The following is a 21,614-nucleotide window of genomic DNA, read 5'->3' as shown; positions in this document are numbered from 1 at the left end:
TTTTCGTGCAAGAAACGCATAGCACTAGTCAAATAAACGAGGAGCATGTTCTAGAATTGGTTCAATGTCAAAATAGGAAGTAATTAGGACTTTTGTAATTCCTTATATGGCATTAAAGGTGCATGCTATATGACTTTGATGGGTAAATTTTCGTTCACGTATCGACAGTTTTATTTTACGTCTCTTAACTTAATAAGGACAGATTGTTGATGCTTACATACGCAGGAAATATGTGTTAAATTGAATACAATAAATAAGTTTACTGTTTCTGGTGTTCATATTTATGTGCTAAAATATTTTCTTCCATTTGTATTTGGTGTTAGTGAAAATGTTTAAATGATTAATTCTTCTCTTTCAGAAGGGGGGAATTTCGCATGTGTAAATTGGGTTATTGCTGTTGCTATGGAAAGGGGTTATTGTTAGTTGTAAATTATTTGAAATCCTATTTGAAATCTGAAGGTATAAAATTTTAATCTCCAGCGATCTGCACTCGTCACCAGCGTTACCAGGCAAAGTTTATCAATACAAATAATTCGAACTAATGACATTTTGAACGTTCCAGGCAAAGTTGAGACTCAGTTATTGAGTCGTAGATGTCTGATCTAAATTAATAAATTGAACGAATGTCCTTTAGCTCGTCGCAAGATTACGAGGACTCAAGTGCAGAGGGGCTGCGTTATTGAATTTTTTGTTGGGTTTCAAGTAGGTTAATCTTTAGTTGGTTAATTGCTGTTGTTAAAGCTAATATTAATAATGGCAACTGAGCAGGAACCGGTTACATTAGATTCCTTGTTCGCCTTTATTAAACAGAGTGAGGAAAGGAACAAGGAATGCACTGAGTCACTCAAATCAGAACTCAGAGACAGCAATCAGTTACTCAAATCAGAACTCAGAGACAGCAATCAGTTGCTCAAATCAGAACTTAATGAAAGCAATCAGTTACTTAAATCAGAACTCAATCAAAGCAATCAGTTGCTCAAAACAGAACTTGCAGCTCATACTAGTAAGGTAGTGGGTAAACTGCAGTCTGATCTAGAGGGCACCAGTAAATGCTTATTAGAGCTGCAGCAAGATGTTATTAAAACAAGTGAGGGTCTGCACGATCTCACGTTTTCAGTATCACAATACAGGGCTGAGTTGGTAGAAAAAAGGCATGAGTCTTTGACGAAGGAGTTTGATTCGTCAGGGAGTAAAGTTGAACTGATGAATGGTGTTGTAACTTCTTCTGCGGTCACCAATTGCATGTGTACTTCACATTCGGTCGAACATGACCACTGCACAGGCACTCTGACTTCCTGGTCGGAAAGTTATGCACAGAGTACCAGCGAACTGAACCGAAACAGAACGTTAGAGCAAAAACACCACAAGGGTAATAAAGGAAAATATTTGATAAGCGAGGAGTGGTCTTTTGGGGTGTCGGGTAACAGAGACGAGTCTTTCCCTGTCGGCTTCTGCACAAAAGATGCATCTTTCCCAAAACCGAGCTTGCAAATTCCTTTACTGGGTGATGGTTGTAAACGAAGTGGTTCTCTAGGTTCATCTTCGTTGAGTAAGCGTGTCCACACGGTGCAAGTTGATACAGGGTGTCCGGAAAGTAAGGTGGATTCTCAGTGTCTACACTCAAATTCAGTATCATCTCAGAACAAATCTATCCTGTCTGTTGTGTCTGTTGGGGAAAATAGTATTGACTTACCTTTAGTGTCCATAGTTCAAGATCATTCGGTACACAACGAAGTTATACCAGTAGTTGGTTATCCATTGCAGACTGCTGTGAGGAATTCAGTAATCGAACCCAGAAGTTGCATTAGGTGTGGTCCTATGCGTGTTCTTATGCCCAAAAGAATTGCCGGTATGGCATGTGTCGTTTCTTTCATGAAATTAGGCACTGGTTATTCAGTCAGATATGGGAGGCGCATCAGAGTTAAAATGAAGTCACCTACTGACTCACTTCCCAAGAAAACTTTGGTAGTAAGTCGAACTGTTGCTGGAGGAAGAGTGTCCCTCCATCCAAGCCATATTAGGAAGAGAAGAACAAAAAGGTCTCCTCGGAAAAGTACCAGCACAAAAGTTTTGGGGGAAATTTTGAGTATTTGTCTTCTCTTGGCTTTGTATCTTTGGTACAGGGTTAGAATGATCTGGCATCGCACTCATGTCAGAAGAAAATGGCATGGGATGCATATAGTTGAGTATGATTGCTCAAAGATGAAGCCTGTTGAGATCATCGGCGCGATCATCACTCTTTAATCATTGATAGTAACTTCGCTTTGTACAAAATGTAAATATTAAAGATAATATATTTAGTTTGACGGATTTAATAACGTATGTATCTTTGGGAAGTTTAAAATAAATTTGAATTTAATTATCATTTGAATACTAACTTTTGTTTATTTTCAAACGTCAGTTCAGTTGGGGCTAGTGTCAAGTTTATAGCTCAGAAAAGATATCTGATGGACAGTCTGGTGCGGGAAATTTAAAATGGGAGCATTTAACAAGTCAAGCAGCCTCACTATCATTTTGGAGCCAACAGCTTTTAAGTGGGCAGTATCATTTTGAATTTGTTGTTACATGTGCTTGCAAGTTTCATTGTAAAATTTTGTGCGAATTTCTCGGGTAGAATCGTGTTGATTGGCGTTCTAAAGAAACACAAGGGAACATCAGGGACACTAGATGTTGTATTTGTTCGTCCTTGGGAAAATACGTCTCCACACATAGAAAATGTGAGAATGATAGGGTGTCGAGGGGACATTTGCCATTAGTGTCGGCTTAGTCCTGACACAAGTTCGTCTGGAGTCTGTATTTTGGAGAGTTTAAGTAACGACATTCAATAGGTTTGATTTCTCTGTATACATGACATGGTGATGGTAGGGGGTATCTGAGATATGCCACCCGATGGTAACCAGTATTCAAGAGGAAACAAATAAATTTCAAGCAATCTTGCATAGCAGCGTGAAATTATAAGACATATAAAACGTATCTTTGGTTTACTTAAGGCGAGTATCCTGGTTCGGTTCCAAGATTAATAACAAAAATGTTAGTGGCACATTTGGTGGCAGTGATAGCGCGTCATGTATTTACGAAGCTGTTGTCGTCATCTGTTTGATTTAGCTTCTAGTTATAGTGAATTCTCCTTGCACAGTCGCAATTAAGGTTGCTGAGTTTGTCCAAACATCGAATTGTGTTTGTAAGAGAAACATATTTCTGGCTATCTGACACACCAAATTTTGAGTTTTATGGGATTTATTTTGAATATAGATATTGTGTAAAAGTAAATTATAACATGTTAAACGGTGTTGCCAAAACTTTATCTCACTTATATCGGGTTTTCTATTGGCAAGGGATGAAATCTGATATTAAGTCGTATGTAAAAAACTGTGAGTTGTGTCAGCGTACAAAACCGAATAAACATCCGGCTAAAATTGTTGCAAGGTCTCATTTCACAGACATGCCGGGGGAGATTTTGTTTATTGATCTGCAGGGTCCGTTTGCGCTGGGGCCTAAGCGAGAAAGGTTTTTGTTTACGGTTCTAGATGCAGCAACAAGGTATTTGGTAGCATACCCGGTGGTTAATAGCAATGCCAATACCATTGTGAATAAATTGTCAAAAGTGTACTTTGTTCATTTGGGAATTCCTCAGAGGTTAGTTTCGGATAATGGGCCACAATTTAAGTCGAAAATTTTTCAGAATGCAATGAAAACATGGGGGGTACAACTTGTTTACACTCCGGTGTACCATCCGAGCTCAAATTGGGTAGAGCGCTATCATTCGGAATTGAACCGTTTGATGAGAATACTCTGTAATTCCAATCACAATAAATGGCCGGAAAAAGTACCTGAAGCTCTGCGCCTTCTGAATGGTTCCATTTCGTTACAAACAGGATATTCTCCAATGGAGTTGAGATTAAACATGACAAAGAGTTTGACCGATATACCGACGCTGGGGGTCGATGCTAACAATGTCACGTGGAATGACAAGCTAGTCATGGCGAATCTGTCTAGTCTTAGTAAAAGGCAAAATAAATTGAAGCAACATAATGCTAAGATGGATGCTAAACCTGTAGTGGAAGAGGGTAAGCTAGTCTTCGTTAAGAATCAGACCTTAAGTGGTACCGGAGATAAGGTGATAAGAAAATATTGTGACCTCTTTGTCGGCCCTTACCTTTGTGTAAAGAACAGTAAAGATTCTACGCTGTCATTAATAGACTGTGTGACAGGAGAAAAAATGGATCACCAGTCGATAGAAAATTGTAAAGTTTGGAATTGTTCAGATGACAAGGTAAAAATTTGGGTGAAAAGATTACTAGATTTGAATTTGGAAGGTGTGGATGAAATGTTACAGACGATGGGGTTTAGCTGTAAATCAGACGTTTTAGTTAAGGACAGTGTAAATAAAGAGGGGGTAGGGGAAGAGCAAGGTTAAAATTTCTCGTATGGGTAAAGTGAGATTGAGCCTGCGGCGGGCGAGTTGACCAAGTAGGTGAAATTTCTGCGGCGTACTAGCATGCGAGATGAGCCTGAAATCTTCCTGATTGCTCCAAAATAAGATAAGGCATTTTCTATGATAGATTGCTCAGGGGTATTCATCTCATGAATATTTGGAACACCACTATTTGCATCGTTGTTGTGGTCAGGTCAAAGAAAATACCAACTGCAGCGCATTAGGGTAGTAGCACACAAGGCTCATACTACGCCTTTAAATAGTGATTAGTTCAGATTGAATGAATCCAGAAGCGAATTAAGAGTTGTTTAGGTAGCTCCATGGGGGTGTTGTTGAGTTTGCGGGTGGGGGCAGGTATGATGCGGTAGAGGTCAAGTTAGGTTATGCTTGCGGCGGGCTAATAGTCAAGTAAGTATAATGTTGCGGTGGGCCTAGGCATCTATTTGTTTCCTGCTCCAACCAAAAATATACAAGCCACTATGTTCTGCAAGACGCCAAAACACATGCGGGGTTCCTTCTTTCTGAAGAATGATGGAGTCACCAGAGTTGGTGATCCGGGATGTATCATATTGTAAACAATAAAGTAATATGTCTGTATATATCAAAAATGTATATTAGTGAATATGTAGAATATGAATGTTTATTTGATGAAAGTCTAACTTTAGTATTGTAACAAAAGTATTGTGTGAGGGTTCAGCCCTATGTTGGGCGCCATTTATGACGAACTGTCATAATGTATTCTGGAAACTTGAGTTTCGTGTGTGTTTTGCTCGGGTATAGTAGCCCAACTCAGGTCCAAAGACGATGAACTCGTCTAGTGCAGAGAATTCACGATAGGTGGAATGCCTATGCAATATGAAAACTTTGTTGCTTTAATAGTTACGCGAAGAATCGCTAGATGGCTCTGACCGTTGTGCGCATTTGAATTGTAAATTCCTTTGTTTAAGATCCGATTTTCTCGCGGTTTCCTTATGCACAAGGACATTTTGATGTGTCGGTCACTGCACTCATGGGCAATTCGCAGTTATGGCGCAAAATAATAAAATATACAGCGTTTTGATCTAGATGCCTTTGGTTAATTATCAGCAAAAAGTTTATCTTATTGAGCATTACACTGGGTTCCTTAACGCATATACATATCTGATAACGTGTGGTATTTAAATCATGAAAAATTGTTGTTTGGTAAAGACAAATGTGCTCTGCAAAAATGAGGAATAGTGATCGAGAGGGGTGTGCAGTGGTGGAGAAGGACTTCCGGAGAAGGAAACATGGAGTGAACAGAGTAATGTCACTACAGTGGAGGAAATCAGAATTGTTTCCGTGCTTTAGGGAGGAATCTTACATTTGCAGTTAGGACAAAACGGCAGATAATAGCTTGAAGTGAAAGCACATCGCAAAAATAAGTGTTGGAAAGGAATGGAGCTCTCGGGGAGAGAGAGGTAAGAGTGGACTCGTGCGTGATGGATTCGTCGTTCCCGACACACCAGGTGAGGAAATTAATTATCTTAAGTGACTTTGAGAGGAAGAAAATTCTCGAAGATCGTGTTTACAACGTTTAAGCAAAGTTGTATATGAGATAGCTATCTCGCGTGTGTTGAATTTTACGGGAAACGGTACTAGTACACGTCACAGACCATGCGTTATTTACAAAATGGCCATCGACGCCATGTCTGAAAAGGGCTCTGTGCACACGTAAAACGATTTATTTTCGTGCAAGAAACGCATAGCACTAGTCAAATAAACGAGGAGCATGTTCTAGAATTGGTTCAATGTCAAAATAGGAAGTAATTAGGACTTTTGTAATTCCTTATATGGCATTAAAGGTGCATGCTATATGACTTTGATGGGTAAATTTTCGTTCACGTATCGACAGTTTTATTTTACGTCTCTTAACTTAATAAGGACAGATTGTTGATGCTTACATACGCAGGAAATATGTGTTAAATTGAATACAATAAATAAGTTTACTGTTTCTGGTGTTCATATTTATGTGCTAAAATATTTTCTTCCATTTGTATTTGGTGTTAGTGAAAATGTTTAAATGATTAATTCTTCTCTTTCAGAAGGGGGGAATTTCGCATGTGTAAATTGGGTTATTGCTGTTGCTATGGAAAGGGGTTATTGTTAGTTGTAAATTATTTGAAATCCTATTTGAAATCTGAAGGTATAAAATTTTAATCTCCAGCGATCTGCACTCGTCACCAGCGTTACCAGGCAAAGTTTATCAATACAAATAATTCGAACTAATGACATTTTGAACGTTCCAGGCAAAGTTGAGACTCAGTTATTGAGTCGTAGATGTCTGATCTAAATTAATAAATTGAACGAATGTCCTTTAGCTCGTCGCAGTAGTATTAACTGCCCCCCGATTCCGGGCTCCGCCCCTCGGGTAATTGACCTTCAGCCCCCTGGCGCTACCGCGGCCCCGCCTTTTTCTATAGAGTCCGTTTGAATAAAAGCATGAAAAAATACGAATGAAAACATGATTTTAAAAAAGTTGAAGCCTAGTGGAAATTCGCATATATTTTCACGTTGAAAACCAAAGTTCGACCTGGCAATACTGTGTGTTTACAACATGGGTTAGGTTCAAGGAAACCAGCTATGGCAAGTGATGTTGTAGTATTTTGTTTATTATTATTTCATAGAAATGTAACTTCAAATTTAGAAATGCACAGTGGCAATTCGAAGTGTTAAATACGTACTATTAGCGCACAATATTTTTTTTACTTTCAAACGGTAAAACACAAGGGTCGATTGTGCAGTCTAGCCTCACTGACCACTAGGAAATACTTATGGAAGACTGCATGACGACATAGTCTCCATCGACTGCAATATGACGCGCTATTTTTGGAAGAAACGACAAAATGTGAGGTCTCCCTGTTTCTAATGTGGACTTTCGTGACGGAGTGGTTAGCACAGCGCAATGGCTCCAGGGGTCAGTTGTTCGAATCCCGGTCTGCATATGGTGTTCTTTGTGAGCCATGAATTGCATCATATTATCGCTCATTCTCATCTTCGCGATTAGTCAAAAGTATCAGAAAAGGGAAGTAAAATAAACAAATCAACCTTTACGACCACTCGCAATTGTAGAAATTCTGAGGATACTGAAATCAAATTTCAAGTTGAAAATAAGCAATTTTATTGTGGCAATGATAAACGTTACAGCAGCAAAGTAAACAGAACTGTATGAATTTGGATTCATGGTTTGTTATATTTGTAGAAGATAACCATAAAATAGAATATAGCCAAAAAGAATGTCTTTCGCTTTCATCTTATTTCTTTTTAGATACGATTTCGGTTACGGTTAGGTGCCTTATATTCTCGAGCTCGGACTACTATGCTCCTCGTACACGAGCATAAGCTCAAGGTCGAATGTTTCTTGCATGAGGCCAAGGTCGAATGTTTCTTACATGATCCCAAGGTTGAATGTTTCTTGCAAGTGGTTTATTTTCTGGAAGTAATTTTGTTGGGTCGTGTAAAAGCTCCACGCCCGGGTTCTCGGCAGTGACCTTTTCCTTAGCCGCAACTGCACCCTCCTTCACCTCCCTTGCATGCAGAACGGAAGTCGATTCAAAACCGCATCTAGATTTGCATTGACCGATAGGTCTCCTGCATTGATAGCACATGGTTGCTCCGCAAGGGCAAGATACGTGATGGCAACCTTCTACTTTGATGAATTTCCTGTCGCACTTGTAGCATTTTCTGAGGAGCGACTCCGTCATCTTCTCCTCAATGTACGTCCTCATCTTCACTTGCGATGATTTCTCTAACTCGTCGCAGCGCAGCGGTACGTGATTCTCCTCTCCGCATAATCTGCAAGACTCCCGCATGCAATTCGGATTCTGGCACTTGAAAACTTTGTCCTCGGGTGGCAAAATCAGGGCAAAATTACAGAACGGACACATTTCGAGACCCTCTATTCCAGCCAGCTTCACCTCGTCCAACTGCCGCTGCTGAAAGACCCGTTCGTATGTTGAGCTCTTCAGAACCATCTTCAGCGTCTTCAAGTTAAACTCGCTCTCGCAGTTCGGTCTAAAGCAGGGGAAATGGGTCTTCGACTGACCGATTTGTTCCTCGGCGCCCCTTTTCACGCACACCTTGCAGAACGGGTGTCCGTCCTCGCATTCTGCCATATCTTCAACAAGACACTCGTCATCGAAGCAGCAGCCACATTCCAGAAGCTCGTTGGCGGCTCTTGCCTTTGCGATATCATTCCTCCTGGCTTCTTCTTTCACCTTAAAGTGCTTGTCTATCTCTTCTTTATTCTCATTGAATGTGATTTCCTGAAGTAACGGGATCTCAATGTTTGTAGGACATACCCACTTTTTCTTCCGGGTGGCCTTCAACCTATCACCTTTCAACGCATCTAAGCTCTTCGCTGTTGGGTACAAAAGATGGTTGTTTTCCCTAAATTTTTCCACTATCGCTCTCACAAAAATGCCTCTGTACTTTGCCTTTAGGTAAGATAATGCTTCCTGTTGATATGTAGGGCTAGGCACCCTTCGCACATCCGAAAAATGAGATGGAGGATCTGGAAATTCCTGGAGGAACGATTGCAAGTCGAATTTGCCCAAGAGTTTCTGGCGAGTATCGTCGATTTTCTTGGCCTCCGTCTCCAACCTCTTTCTCTCTTTCAGCAAGGGGTATGATTTATTTTCCAAGATCTCCGTGACGAGTTTCTGAAATTCCTCCTCACTGCCGTTGCATCTGCTAGAAGCACTGCGCAGATAATCTGGGTCAACTTGTGGAAACATGTGTATTAGAATTTGAAACTGCTCTTCCAAGGCAGGGCCTAGTTCACTAGCAGGAACTCCTTGGCTTGTTTCTTCTTGTTTTCTCAGATCAACGTGTTTCCCAGAGCGGAAAACACCTTTACCAATTCTCTTGTCGAGAAGATCTGCAGCAAGTTGGTAGTATCCTGTGGTGTCTGTTATGGTGGCACATCTACGCCTCAGATAGGAGGGTCTTACGTGTGGAAACATGTCTTGTAAAAATTGAAGCTCCTTGGATTCTTCGCTCTCAGTTTCTGCTGTCTCCGGAGCAGTTTGTTCAACAACTTCCATCTCTTCGAGCACGGAGAATTCTTCGCCATCGTTCCTCTTGTCTCTCTTGGTAGCTAATCCCGTATCAGACTTTGACCGTTTTCGTTTTCTAGAAACAGTTTTTTCTGCTTGATCATTTCCGGAAGTCACTTCAGGTGAACCGTGTTGTTCGATCACAGAGGTTGTAGCTTGATCTTCCTTCTCCTCGTCTCTTGCGTTGTCCAACTGTTCATGACGCCGGAATTCGTCCAGCACAAGTTGGAACCTGTTCTTGGCATCGATGTTAGCTTCCAAATAAGCGTATATCTCTTCAAGGCTTCTACCAGGAACTTTGGATTGCATTATTTTTGCTTCCCACATCAATTGCCCTGTGGAACCTTCCTCTTCTTGATACTGGGCCATTGTGGAAGGAAACCCACTTATCGGAAGAGGACAACCGGCAAAGAGATTGCTGCACTAATGATCAGTAGTAGGCAAAACTCCACTACTTGTATTGCTGTTTTTATCTGTATCACTTGCACCAAGCTCAATATCTTCATCAACTTACTTTCAGTAATCGCGCTTGATTAAGGAACCTTGGTTATCCTGTTTACACTGTTGAGAAAATTGCTTTTGTTGCAAAATGTATCCATTGTTTCTATCTTTGAACTAAGCTTTCTACTAGTTGAGAGAGTTCAATATAGCATACACCTTTTGCACTATTTTTTTGAGTTGGTGTTTCAAGTCCACTTTATGCACAGTAAGGCTAATCAGGATAGGACCTACAATGTAAAGTGGGATCCGAACCACTAGTGCCTCCACCGGGTATTGAACCCGGAGGAGGCACATACCTTTTACAATATGTTGCTGAATATATTAAAATAAGAATTTTCATTCTTTTACATATGCAAGAAAATACCATCAGATATGCAGGGTATTGACACTTCTACTAAAAACATGTGTTTAAAATACTGAAAGTTACTTTTAATAAGCATTAATACAATATTGTCTTACAATTCAACATGCTGTATTTGCTTATTCTTACTGAGCTTTAAGGTATTATTTATAGATAATTTACTTGACCAATTGCCAAAGCCTTAGGAAACATATATCTTACCTAGTGTTACATTTACAACCGAAGAGCCAGGTCAACACCTGAAGGGTCCCAACTGACTGGTGTGGTTTCAACTATACGTCCTCGTAAGTCCTTTACAGTAGCAGGAAGGGGGGGGGGGCAAACATTTAGTCTTAAACAAAACCCCAAAGGATGAAATCCATCGGCCTAAGATCATAACTTCCCGAGCACCTACAGTTATTAAGAAGAAGCTATAATTAAATACTTTTCCCCTATGTTGTCTTTACGAATAACCGTGAATTACAAATAAAAAGCCTTGTTGAGCCGTACACCGAACGTAACACACTTTAGAAGAATAGAATAGATTTGGTCTTTATTTAAGCAGGCGTGTTTTGGTCTCATGGGCCGTTCTTACAACCAACCGTTGTCACAGATAGAATAAATTAATTAAACAATGAAAGATAAAAAAACATAATGATGACGATAATACAATAAAGATAATACAAATATTATACATTGAATTGATTAGTGTGTATACTGTGAAATAAAGATATGCAATAACAATAAGTCATTAATAGTGTATTGTAGGGGGGGGTGATAGGTATGCGTTCCATGATGTGTAAGTACAGGTTCAATTATGAAGATTGGTGTAGGTTGCACCTGCACTTACACATCACATAACGCATACCTGTCACACCCCTAGAAAAAGAAAAATGCAGAATAAACGTACACGAGAATATCGGGACTTTATTTCGGTGCGGGAAATGCGAGAAGTGACAATGTTCCTCGAACCGAAAGCAGGTTTTCTCTTCTTCGATTGCCGGCGACAGCTCCGAATGAGTCGAGACGCAACACGCAATCTCGGGGCTAAAGCAAAGCTGACGTTTCTCCCTATCTCGTCGAGAGGGATTGCCTCCTCCGGCGAAGGATTTGGACCGATGCTTCAAGACATATCCCCCTCTCCCCCCAGACCCTCCCCCCTCGGCACGGGCCTCCCACGAATTTGAACTGCCTTGTTATAGCAGACAGTCTCCCCAGTCAATCTCGTTTATAACTTCAATCTCCTTCCAGGCCAACATTGGACATTGAACATCTTCCCTCTGGCCCACTGGGGTAAAAGCGAGAGGGAAGCTGAAGAAAACCCATAATTCCTTGCGATTCCATCTTCCCAGGATGCTCCACTCCATCATAACCTACACGTCATCAACATTTTCTCCGTATTAGCGTTATTTTAACGCCGTGGCATAAATTCGCATTATACGTAAATAACACTTTACGGCGCTGTGACACCAACATTTAATTTCAATCTCTCGCCTTAAAATAGTGTCTGGTGGAAATAAAATGGATCTTACATTTGATTTTTTGTTGTAGTCCTTCGTTTGCTTGCTGAATTGTGCAGTATACTCGCGCGTATATTTTGGCTTTCAGGAAAACTTAAAGCTATCGGCCTCACCTTTAAACGAAAACATGAGCAACTTCTCGCCGTTTATTAAATGTTTTGCTTTATAGTCATTGCAATCTTCTATAAATGCTTATTGATTGGTTGATTTCATTTTACCTCGCTACTCTGCCACTCTTGGCTAATCGCGAAAATGAGGATGAATGATGACGTGATGAAATTCATTAAGGAAGTGACCCTTTCTGAAGACACGCAAATGTCAATACCACTTCCACGTAGTACACTCTGGACTGCATTTTGCAGGCTAGCGAGGCTCTGGCGTGAAGACTCACGGCCAGTATAATCCTTCGTGGGGCTCGTGTTGCGTGCTGTTCCTTTGTGTTTGTGATTGTTCCTTCATCCATTTCATTTTATCACCATTCATTCTTAGCCAAAACTGACAGAACAGCGAAATAAAATTAACTAAATCAATCAATCATGAGGGATACTCACAAAGAACATCCATGTCCAAGCCTGGATTCGAACTCGGGACCCTTGGCGTCGTAGACCGCTGTTATAACCACTCCTCCACGGAGGCCAGTTGTAAATGCGTATGTTTGGAGAGGGTTCTAACCATGTACTGAAAACCTCAACCTTACTAAAGAACAAACCAACATTCTTTAGCAACAAACGTCTGCTAAGTCTTCTTTTAATTCAAGGTATGAATTACTCTATACACATTTGTTAACAATTCAGCATAAATGCAGATGATCAAACAAGTTTAGCAAGACGTTTTTTTATATGACTATTGCATAAGGAAGTCTCACAGCAATTAGACTGCAGAGGAGGAGAAGGCGAGAGAATTTGTCCTGTACGAACGGTTGCATGGCCGGTACTTGGGTGCATGTCTGCTGACAAAAATTGCGGACTGCCAGTGATGCTAACCGAGATTATACTCCACTAAAATGTCACTTTTCCACTTCTCCTATAAAGTCGCTATTCCCAACTGCATTAAGGGCTGCATATGCATTACATCTACCTGAATAAAGTATTCCATAGTATACATAACAAATTATCTCCATTGCATAATAGGATTAAGATCGACTCTGAGTTCAGCACCCGAAACACCAGATCGTCCTTACATAGAGACCTACTAATTCCCAAACCTAACAAAACCAGATTTGGCCAGAAGTCCTTCTCGTACCTAGCAGCGGTAACCTGGAATTCACTCCCGACGAGGGTCAAACTCAGTACCAGCATAGCGCAGTTCTGTCGTCTTCTACGTTCACATGCCTATAAATTCTAACTCCAGTAACATTATTTTCAGTGCTTCACCTCCCCCCCCCCCACACCACCACCATTCCCGCCAAACACATATGTTTTAAAATTTTCATCCATGTGCTTCGAACATTAATTTCATACACACTTATACCCAAACCCACACAAATGTGTATAACTCTCAAACTTTCTTTATTTCATTGCTACTATAGAACACTTTATACTGTATACTCATTTTCCTTAGATGTAACTTTTGTATATTTTTTACCACATAGGGCATCAAGTCATTATTTGTATTAATATTGTTTTAAATGAAATGCTGTATGGCTTAATTGTAACCCTATTGAGATAATAAATAATAATAATAATAATAATAATAATATGAGCCCCATTATTCGAAATCCATAGGTTATCATAGCACCAGACAGGAAACTGTCAAATTTGACCCTTCGATAGTTTCTGGTAGTTTTTTCTCGCCCCAAAATAGCATTCTGAAAAAACTCACTCTGGTTTCATTCATTGATTCCTCAAAATTCCTGTACGGATTGAACCTGCACCTCAATAGGCGAGGCTTCAGAGGTACAGAAAACCGGATGTAATAACTACAACCGGTTTTCATTTAATGTCATGTATTAATTGATAATAGCTATTATTTTTTTTTACTATCCACAAACAGCAGGGGAGACTGTTGTATCTTTAGCATAGTGTATCTTGGAACATTTCATAGTTCTAATTATTGCTGCTACGTAAACTCCACTAAGTTGTATAGACGTCGATAGGTAGTGCTGTCAGTAGTTCTGGTCTGCATGAATTCTCTGGAGGAAACAAAATTTCTCAGTAACAACAGGGTGACTGCTCTAGGACCATGATGCAATTCAAGTATAATTCCCGGTTTTCAAGACAAATTTTAAAAAAATCAAGGCCACAAGCAGATGTTTTCTCTATTTCAACCTTGCGTATTACCGCCTATAACACCCACACACATGCACCACAGGCGCAACCACCAACTTTTGCCTGGGGGGGGGGCAATTACCAGGATAAACGTACCAATAATAATAATGACATTATTATGACAATTATTACGTATTATTATTATAGTAGTGGTAGTGTCGAAGACGTTATCATCCTCGTAAATTACGCAAAAAGGGGGTAGAAGTCGGTGTTACAGCATTTGTGTTGGAACAAATGATTTTCAACTTTTTTTAAAGAAACGTTAAATTTCTCATTAATAATGGAAAACAAGTACACAAACTGTATTTTTGAATGGCAGAATATTATTGTTTTTGTACATATGACATGTATAACTTTCATGTACAACATATGTTTTACACATATTAAAAATGGAGTGATATAAAATAACTGGCAACAATATTGATTTAATAGGGCGCAAATAATTTCACGAGGCGACATGGCATTCTCTCTTTTACAACTTTTATCATTTAGATTGTTCGGCAGCCGGGCCGACTCCCGCCGCTCCCTAGCTACGGCTCTGAACTTGACAAGACTAAGAAAAGCAGGTATTGCGAGCGAAGCGAGCCAGAAAATTTTAAGAAATGTATTTTTATTTGCATAAAATTTGAAATCGAGGGGCATAATTGATCCTCTGTGCCTTCTGCAGGTGCCCTTGGCCATCAATGTTTGCCTCCTTGCCCTCCTTAGAATTGATTTCCATTTAAGGTTGGGGGTGGGAGCAATGACCTTTGCCTCACTGTGCTTGCGCCACTGATATGCACACAAATATAGTAACAATATGAAGTGTCTGTGTGGTTCCAATGTATCCAGAAATTCTAATTTAATTTATGATAATTAAACGGTATATTTAAAGCATTTAATTTGAGGTCCTTAGTCTACATTTGCCATTTCACATACTCAGACTCGAAATACATCTGCAAACACAAGCCACAAATGTTACAGTATATATTCTAACCTGGGAGAAATTGTTTATTGTGTAAGAATTTCAAACTCAAATCTACCTAATCATCTTCAAGAAATCTTATCTTGCAATAATCTTCCGTCTGTCAGATCGCTCTACAAAGGACAGTAACAAAGTAAACAGATCGAGAGAATTCTGTTTTATTTTTCACACATTGTTTTCCTTCCTCGATAAAAATAAAAACTCAACTGCGAAAATCTCGCCTCAGGGCATTTATAAATGTGTATAAATTCAATAGGATTTGGATTAATAAAAGTTGCAATTTTTCACGTCTACGGAGAAAAATTCAAGCAGAATTCCCGGAGCCAATAATTCACGCAGAATTCCCGGTGAGTAGCCACCCTGAACAAAAGCAAGTATTTTATTGGTTGTAATTCGTGTTCTAACCAAGAAACGAAATCGTGTTTGCGACAATCATCATGTTCAGCGTATTACTTATCATCTGGTGAGTAAATACGTATACTACCTTCAGTAATTTATTGTAACCCGTAGTTTAGGCAGCCATATTGTTGAACTGCGCGTACTCTTGTACCTTGGAACACAAAACATCATGTACATGTTCATGTCGGCATGAATTTATGTCGCCTTCCCTTTTACAAGAAGTACTTTATCACTGCACTGTGCTCAATCTTTTCAATTTTGCACTACACAAACACCTGCTCTGCTGTTCCTGCCTCCCGACACAGTACTGCGGCCATTTGTCGGCCATTCTTGGAACTTTTCAAACGACCCTCGTATTTGCAATATTGGTTTATAATGACAAATAAATTTTGAACTTTTTAGAGCCATATTCCAATCTACATTTCTGTGTTACAAGGTACAAGAGGATATGTTTCATGGTACATGACCATGTTGTACCATGGAACACTACATATCATTACATTTTATTAATTTTATCCTTAATAGGACAGTAAAACAGCAAAATACAAACAGGAAGTTATTGAAAAATCTTGAATAGTTATTGCCAATATTTGTTCATACACGTATAATAGAGCCAGTACCTGAATTTTTTAAAAAAATTAAAATGTAAAAAGTGTTCCATGGTACAACAGTCTCTTCTACCTACAGATTGCGTTGAATTTGTGGCGTTAAGTCCACTTTATGCACAGAAAACCTTATCGGGACTAGACCTACAGTTTAAAGTAGGATTCGAACCACTATGTGCCTCCACCGTGTATCGAGCACGGTGGAGGCACATAGTGCACCTTGATTGGAAGGCGATGACGTTACCACTACGCCATCGGGGAGGCTAAACACAAAAATCAAGTAAAAAACAAACTGGACCTTGAAATCCTTTCACACTACTTTGTTTGCAACTCAGAATATTATCTTCCTTGAGGACGCACAACGCACATGTACGTTATGCGTACGGAAAGAACATATCCAACCCATGCCCACGATAAAATCGCCCGTACGATTAGAATAACTTAAATGAAAAGGAGGAAGCATTGTCGGAAAGCAGAGAGGAAGACAGCGACTGCGGATTGCCTGTTCACGTCTGATAAAAGCCGGGGGACCAATTTGAAACAGGATTTCTCCTCCTTGGAAGGAAACGCATTGCGGGGATTAATGGCCGCCGGGAGAAGGTGCTCCGTCATGGCACACATGACCCGGTTTGAGGAGATAGGGGGATTACCCGCACGTACCCAAATGTGGGGATTCACCGCTCCATTTGTGCGACGCAGCGCGTCCCCGAAAGTCCCCTAAATTGAGCCGTGGTTTTAAGGTGAGCGATTGGTCCCGGTATTGGATGCGAAACTAATGGATAGTTTTGAAGTTTCGGAGCGAAAAAAATTACTGGAACTTCGTGCTGCATGAGCGGGATGGGACGACTTAATGTTGGAGGGAAATGTCCAGGAAAATTGAGGATTTATAAGCACGCCATTATTGCACAACACTTGTGGGTTTTTATGTCAATGTTCCCCAGTTTCAAACGAGCGGCTAGAAGTTACAATTCTTTCCGCATTACCGACAGAAATAAGGATTGCATGGAAAGTTGGCATTAGATCAATATAACATTGAAAGCTGCAAATAGAAGTATGTAGAAGTTCTTGTATTGTCTTTCCGGTACAACTATGTGCTTTTGCCGTCAAATCTCAAACCAATAATAATTGTGAATGAGGAAAAGTAATTAGGTCTTACTCCAGCAGGGGATAGTAAATATCAGGGTGTTCATCTCCCGCCCCCAGATCGTGTCATAATCCGAATAAACCATTTAATTATGACAGTGTGTCTGCTACTGCTATCCTATTACTAAAAGTCACCTTTTTATCTTTACTGAACAGTTTCCTTGATCAGCGCCCCTAAATTCTTCATCTGACGAATTGACCTGGAATCAGCTAAAGTAAATGGATTACTAAGGAAATGTATTCTCAGTTCTTCCTCTCCCCGCCTCACATATTGCAGCATGGTGCGAAAGTGTAAACATTTCTTACACACATATGAATGTTGAATTTTTATGTTATTTTAAGGGGAAAAAATACCCCCCGAAAGTTTTTGATGGTGGGGTATGCCCCATCCGCCCCTCCCGTGTGTACCCCTGATTGTAAAAGCATTACACATGTTTAGAAATCATACTACAATGTTAATTTGCATTGTATATACTATAATCTGCTAATGTTATGAAAAAAAATTGCTTGTGTGTATTTGAATATTGCTTTTTCTACCGATTTACGTTAATTGCGACGAAGAGGATGAAAGATGAATCTATGAAATGGATGAAAGAAGCACGAAGCTCATACCGTGTTTGGGATTTGAACTCAGAATATTCTGCTGAAAGAACGTGAGTTCAAGATTCAACGTCCTTTGTCACCATGTCTTATTCCACTGTCATAGGCACCCCAAATAGTTTTGGCTTATAACATTTTAACGAGGCGATTCCAGACCGGGGTGTCGTATCTCATATTAGTACTTGGGTCAAGTCTCCATCCACCCTGTCAACATGATCCAAGGTCACGGAAACACCCTGCACTTACTAGAAATGGTATAGAAATGAAATGAAGAGACTGTTGATAAAACGTTAAACATGTAATATTTTTTTAGAAGAAGAAAAAAACATTCCTATCATACGAGCAGTTCGATACTCATCGCAGACACACCATGATGCTCTCGCCTCGTGTAATTTTATTTTCCGCGGCGAACCCCTCACCCGAATGTATATAAAACACAGATAATTTCCCAGGCGTGGTAACTGATGCGTTCACTGCACCTCTTAAGTGCATTTCGGACGCGATCATCACGCATCCATACGCAACGCGAAGCGAAATTTCAAGCTAATAGAAGTCCATTTACGACCGCCAGCCCTGACGCTACCCTTGTTAACGTTTTTGCTTGATGTTCCGTTAGTTTTAATGCCAAGGGTCATATTTTCTAATTCGCCAGCGGACATGGATCCCCTCTCTCAACCTGGCAATACTCTGTCGAGTATGTATTCGGAACATATATTTTACAACAATGTGTTTGACAGCGTACAGTGTTTGTTGTGATTGCGCCATCTTGATCCGAATGGTATATACTGGTGTATCTGTCAGCACCAACGCACCAACGCACTAAATGGTTCGTTTCTGCACAACCAACGTAGCAGTTACGGTACACTCGCCTCAGTAGTGCAACAAATCTCTCCTTTATACAGCATTGTTGTCCAAGGTGTAGTTTGACTGACATTGTCAGATTGCTTCTAAGTAGAATTTTCTATAAATTTGCATAATTTGATAAGAATCTTCCTGGTGAAAGTGAAAAATTTTCTAATTAATTTTACAAAACGCAAAAAAAAAGCGCATCAAAATTGAGGCGTATAAATTACACAGTACTAATAAATTCTCCGAATGTACACCTTTTGGGAATCGCGATGGTTTAGTGAATAGGGTGTTTGACTCCTACGCCGGAGACCCGGGATCAATTTCCGATGTGAGTGATCTAAGGTAGGAATTTTTCCGACGGCTATGGGGCACCATGTCTCAAATAAATATTACATGGAGGGAGGTAAAAGCGGTCAGAGTGTGATGCTGATCACATCAACTAAAAAAATTTACTGAGGTCAAGAATGCGTGGGTCCCATTTCCAAATCCCTCCTATATGTGCCTTCATGGCACGGTGCAAAATGAAAGGGGAACTTTACCTTTCCTTTACTAACACCATCTATAATATATATATATATATATATATATATATATATATATATATATATATATATAATGGATGTATGTGTGTGTGTGTGTGTGTGTGGGCGTGTATGTATGTTTGTTCCGGCATAACTCTCGAACGCTTGGAACAATTGCAACCAAACTTGGTACACATATCACGTGCAATCTAGTAATAAATACTGTGGGAGTAAGACACCCCTGGCACCCCTAGGGGTGAGGTGAGAAGGGGTGACATGTAAAAATAATCGAAAACGACCGATATTAAATTCCGCACAAACAGACATCCGTGACTCTATGCAATCCCGCACAACAATAGTGTTTCTTGGGTTGTCTAACATTCAGATTGATATGACTTTGTGTTGCGAAAACGGCCGATATTAGTGTGGAATCCGTGTAACTCCAAGTTCATCACCTATCGGCATGGGGGGTTTAGAGGGGGTGAAAAATAAAATGGCACAAATGACCTAGATTAGTGTCCAATCCATAGTTTTCGGAGTCGCTAAGCTAATTGGTGACATTCACGATCACATTTAAAATTAGTTACATTTTACACTATAGTTAGAATTCATTATTTTCCTGTCTAATACAAGATTGGGATAAATAAATACTCGGGCAACGCCGGGTAATCAGCTAGTATTTTATAAAATTATACAGGGTGTAACGTGCCCACCGTTACATGGTGGTATGGTAAAGTGATATATATATATATATATATATATATATATATATATCACTTTATATATATATATACATATATATATATATATATATATATATATTGAAAAACATCATTCTGCCGGCACACTGTCGATGGCTCACATGTTAGTTTTGTAAGTTATTGATTTAAGTTATCTCTCTTTCGGTCAAATAATGTGTTCTTCCCATTGTTGTTGGTTTGTAACTGATAAAGAATTGTCTATTTTCTTCTGTATAGAATCGCTACAATGCAATGTGCTTTTAGATATTTTTATGTTTGGGGATTTTTACCGAGTAGGATTGAGAGAATTTTGAACGTACTGTTTGTATCTCTGTTTAAAGTGAGTTGGCAAAGCGTACTCATAGTTAGGATTTTCGCCGCCCATGCGCCACTCCCAAACGTTATAAAAGCAGCGCACACGGCCCGAGAGCTCAGTTGACTGCCAGATGCCAACTGCGGAAGGATCGGAAGATCTGGTCCCCAAGACTTCGGTCTAGGATAAGTCCCCGGCCAGATCTTCCCTAACCGATGTTTCCCCCTTACTGATCCGGTTCAAGGTTCAAACCTCGGACAAGCTCCCGACCGGGTCCTTTCTTCAACAGTACCTTGGTTCCCAGGTGCAAACTTCGGGAAGGTCCCCGAACAAGGAACTGAAATGGATGAGTCCCTCACGAGCCGTTCCTAGGTGCAAACCCTGGACAGCCCCCGACCGGTTCTCCCCGTAGAATCTGGTTCCAGGTGCAAACCTCGGACGAGTCTCCGACCAGGTTCTCGCACACCGTCCGTCCTGATTCGTTGGGAGGTACCGTTTGACGCTTGTCACCTGGCTCAGGCCCAAAAAGAGGTACCCGCGGACCCTGTGCATCTTGTTTCTCTAACTTCTACCCCCGCCCCCCCCCCCAGTTGGCAATCTTGATAGGGTTCGTATTATTATTATTATTGGTCAAGTGTGTCACATGGGGTTTTTCTTTTATGTAATCACGTGGGACCCTTTTTCTGTTAATTAGTCACGTGGGCCCGGATAATTATTAGTACATTATGGGACTCGCGTATTTGTATCAGGTGGGAAACCTTAACTGGGATAAAATAGAGTAGTGCGTTGTTCCCATGTGGGCTAAGGTTTAGTGGTCACTAACTGAGATAAACTTTGGCTATTTGGATCCGATCTGGTAAGGTAATTAACTGTAATCTATCGGGGATAAAATTGTATGCAACCACCAGAGTATTTGTAAGGTAATTATTTTGTCATGTTAACGGGTCAATGCTTTACCGGGGGTCGAACCGATTATCTTTTAACACAATATTTTGTTGTAAAGATCTTGTATTCACTGTTTTGGGTAATACATGATCAATATAAATGATCATTGCTCACACTCAAATGTGTTATTCATGTTTTTCATTTCGAGCTTCACTGTTATTCAAGTTACACCCAGCAAGCCCTGAGATATCCAGAATCTGTGTTCTCCGACTGGAATGAAGTTAGCATTTATGGGTAGACTTTTGCCGTTCTCCTAATTGAAGTGTTTAGAGTGTGGCGATTAATTGTGTGTAGGTGGGACGGACGTTGCAAGGGTGTCCGAGAAGTCCCTATAACATAGTACATAATTACACTTAGATATATATGACATATTTACATGTATCTATTGATTTACATT

At 40.1% G+C, this 21,614-nt stretch overlaps 2 protein-coding genes across 4 annotated transcripts in view; both read right to left on the bottom strand.

The window, feature by feature from the left end:
- LOC145998765 (zinc finger matrin-type protein 3-like) overlaps positions 1 to 21,614 on the bottom strand; it is a 374,145-nt gene that overhangs the window by 228,929 nt on the left and 123,602 nt on the right. The gene's annotated exons all lie outside the window — the stretch shown is intronic.
- Positions 7,584 to 10,024, bottom strand: LOC145998764 (uncharacterized). Its single transcript, XM_083135329.1, has one exon. It carries the CDS (start codon positions 9,877 to 9,879, stop codon positions 7,798 to 7,800), a length of 2,082 nt encoding a protein of 693 aa, XP_082991455.1. The 5' UTR covers positions 9,880 to 10,024; the 3' UTR covers positions 7,584 to 7,797.

Source organism: Lepisma saccharinum, chromosome 14 (genome assembly GCF_977018435.1).
Source record: "Lepisma saccharinum chromosome 14, izLepSacc3.1, whole genome shotgun sequence".
Lineage (NCBI taxonomy): Eukaryota > Metazoa > Arthropoda > Insecta > Zygentoma > Lepismatidae > Lepisma > Lepisma saccharinum.
This window is presented reverse-complemented; position numbering and strand designations above follow the sequence as displayed.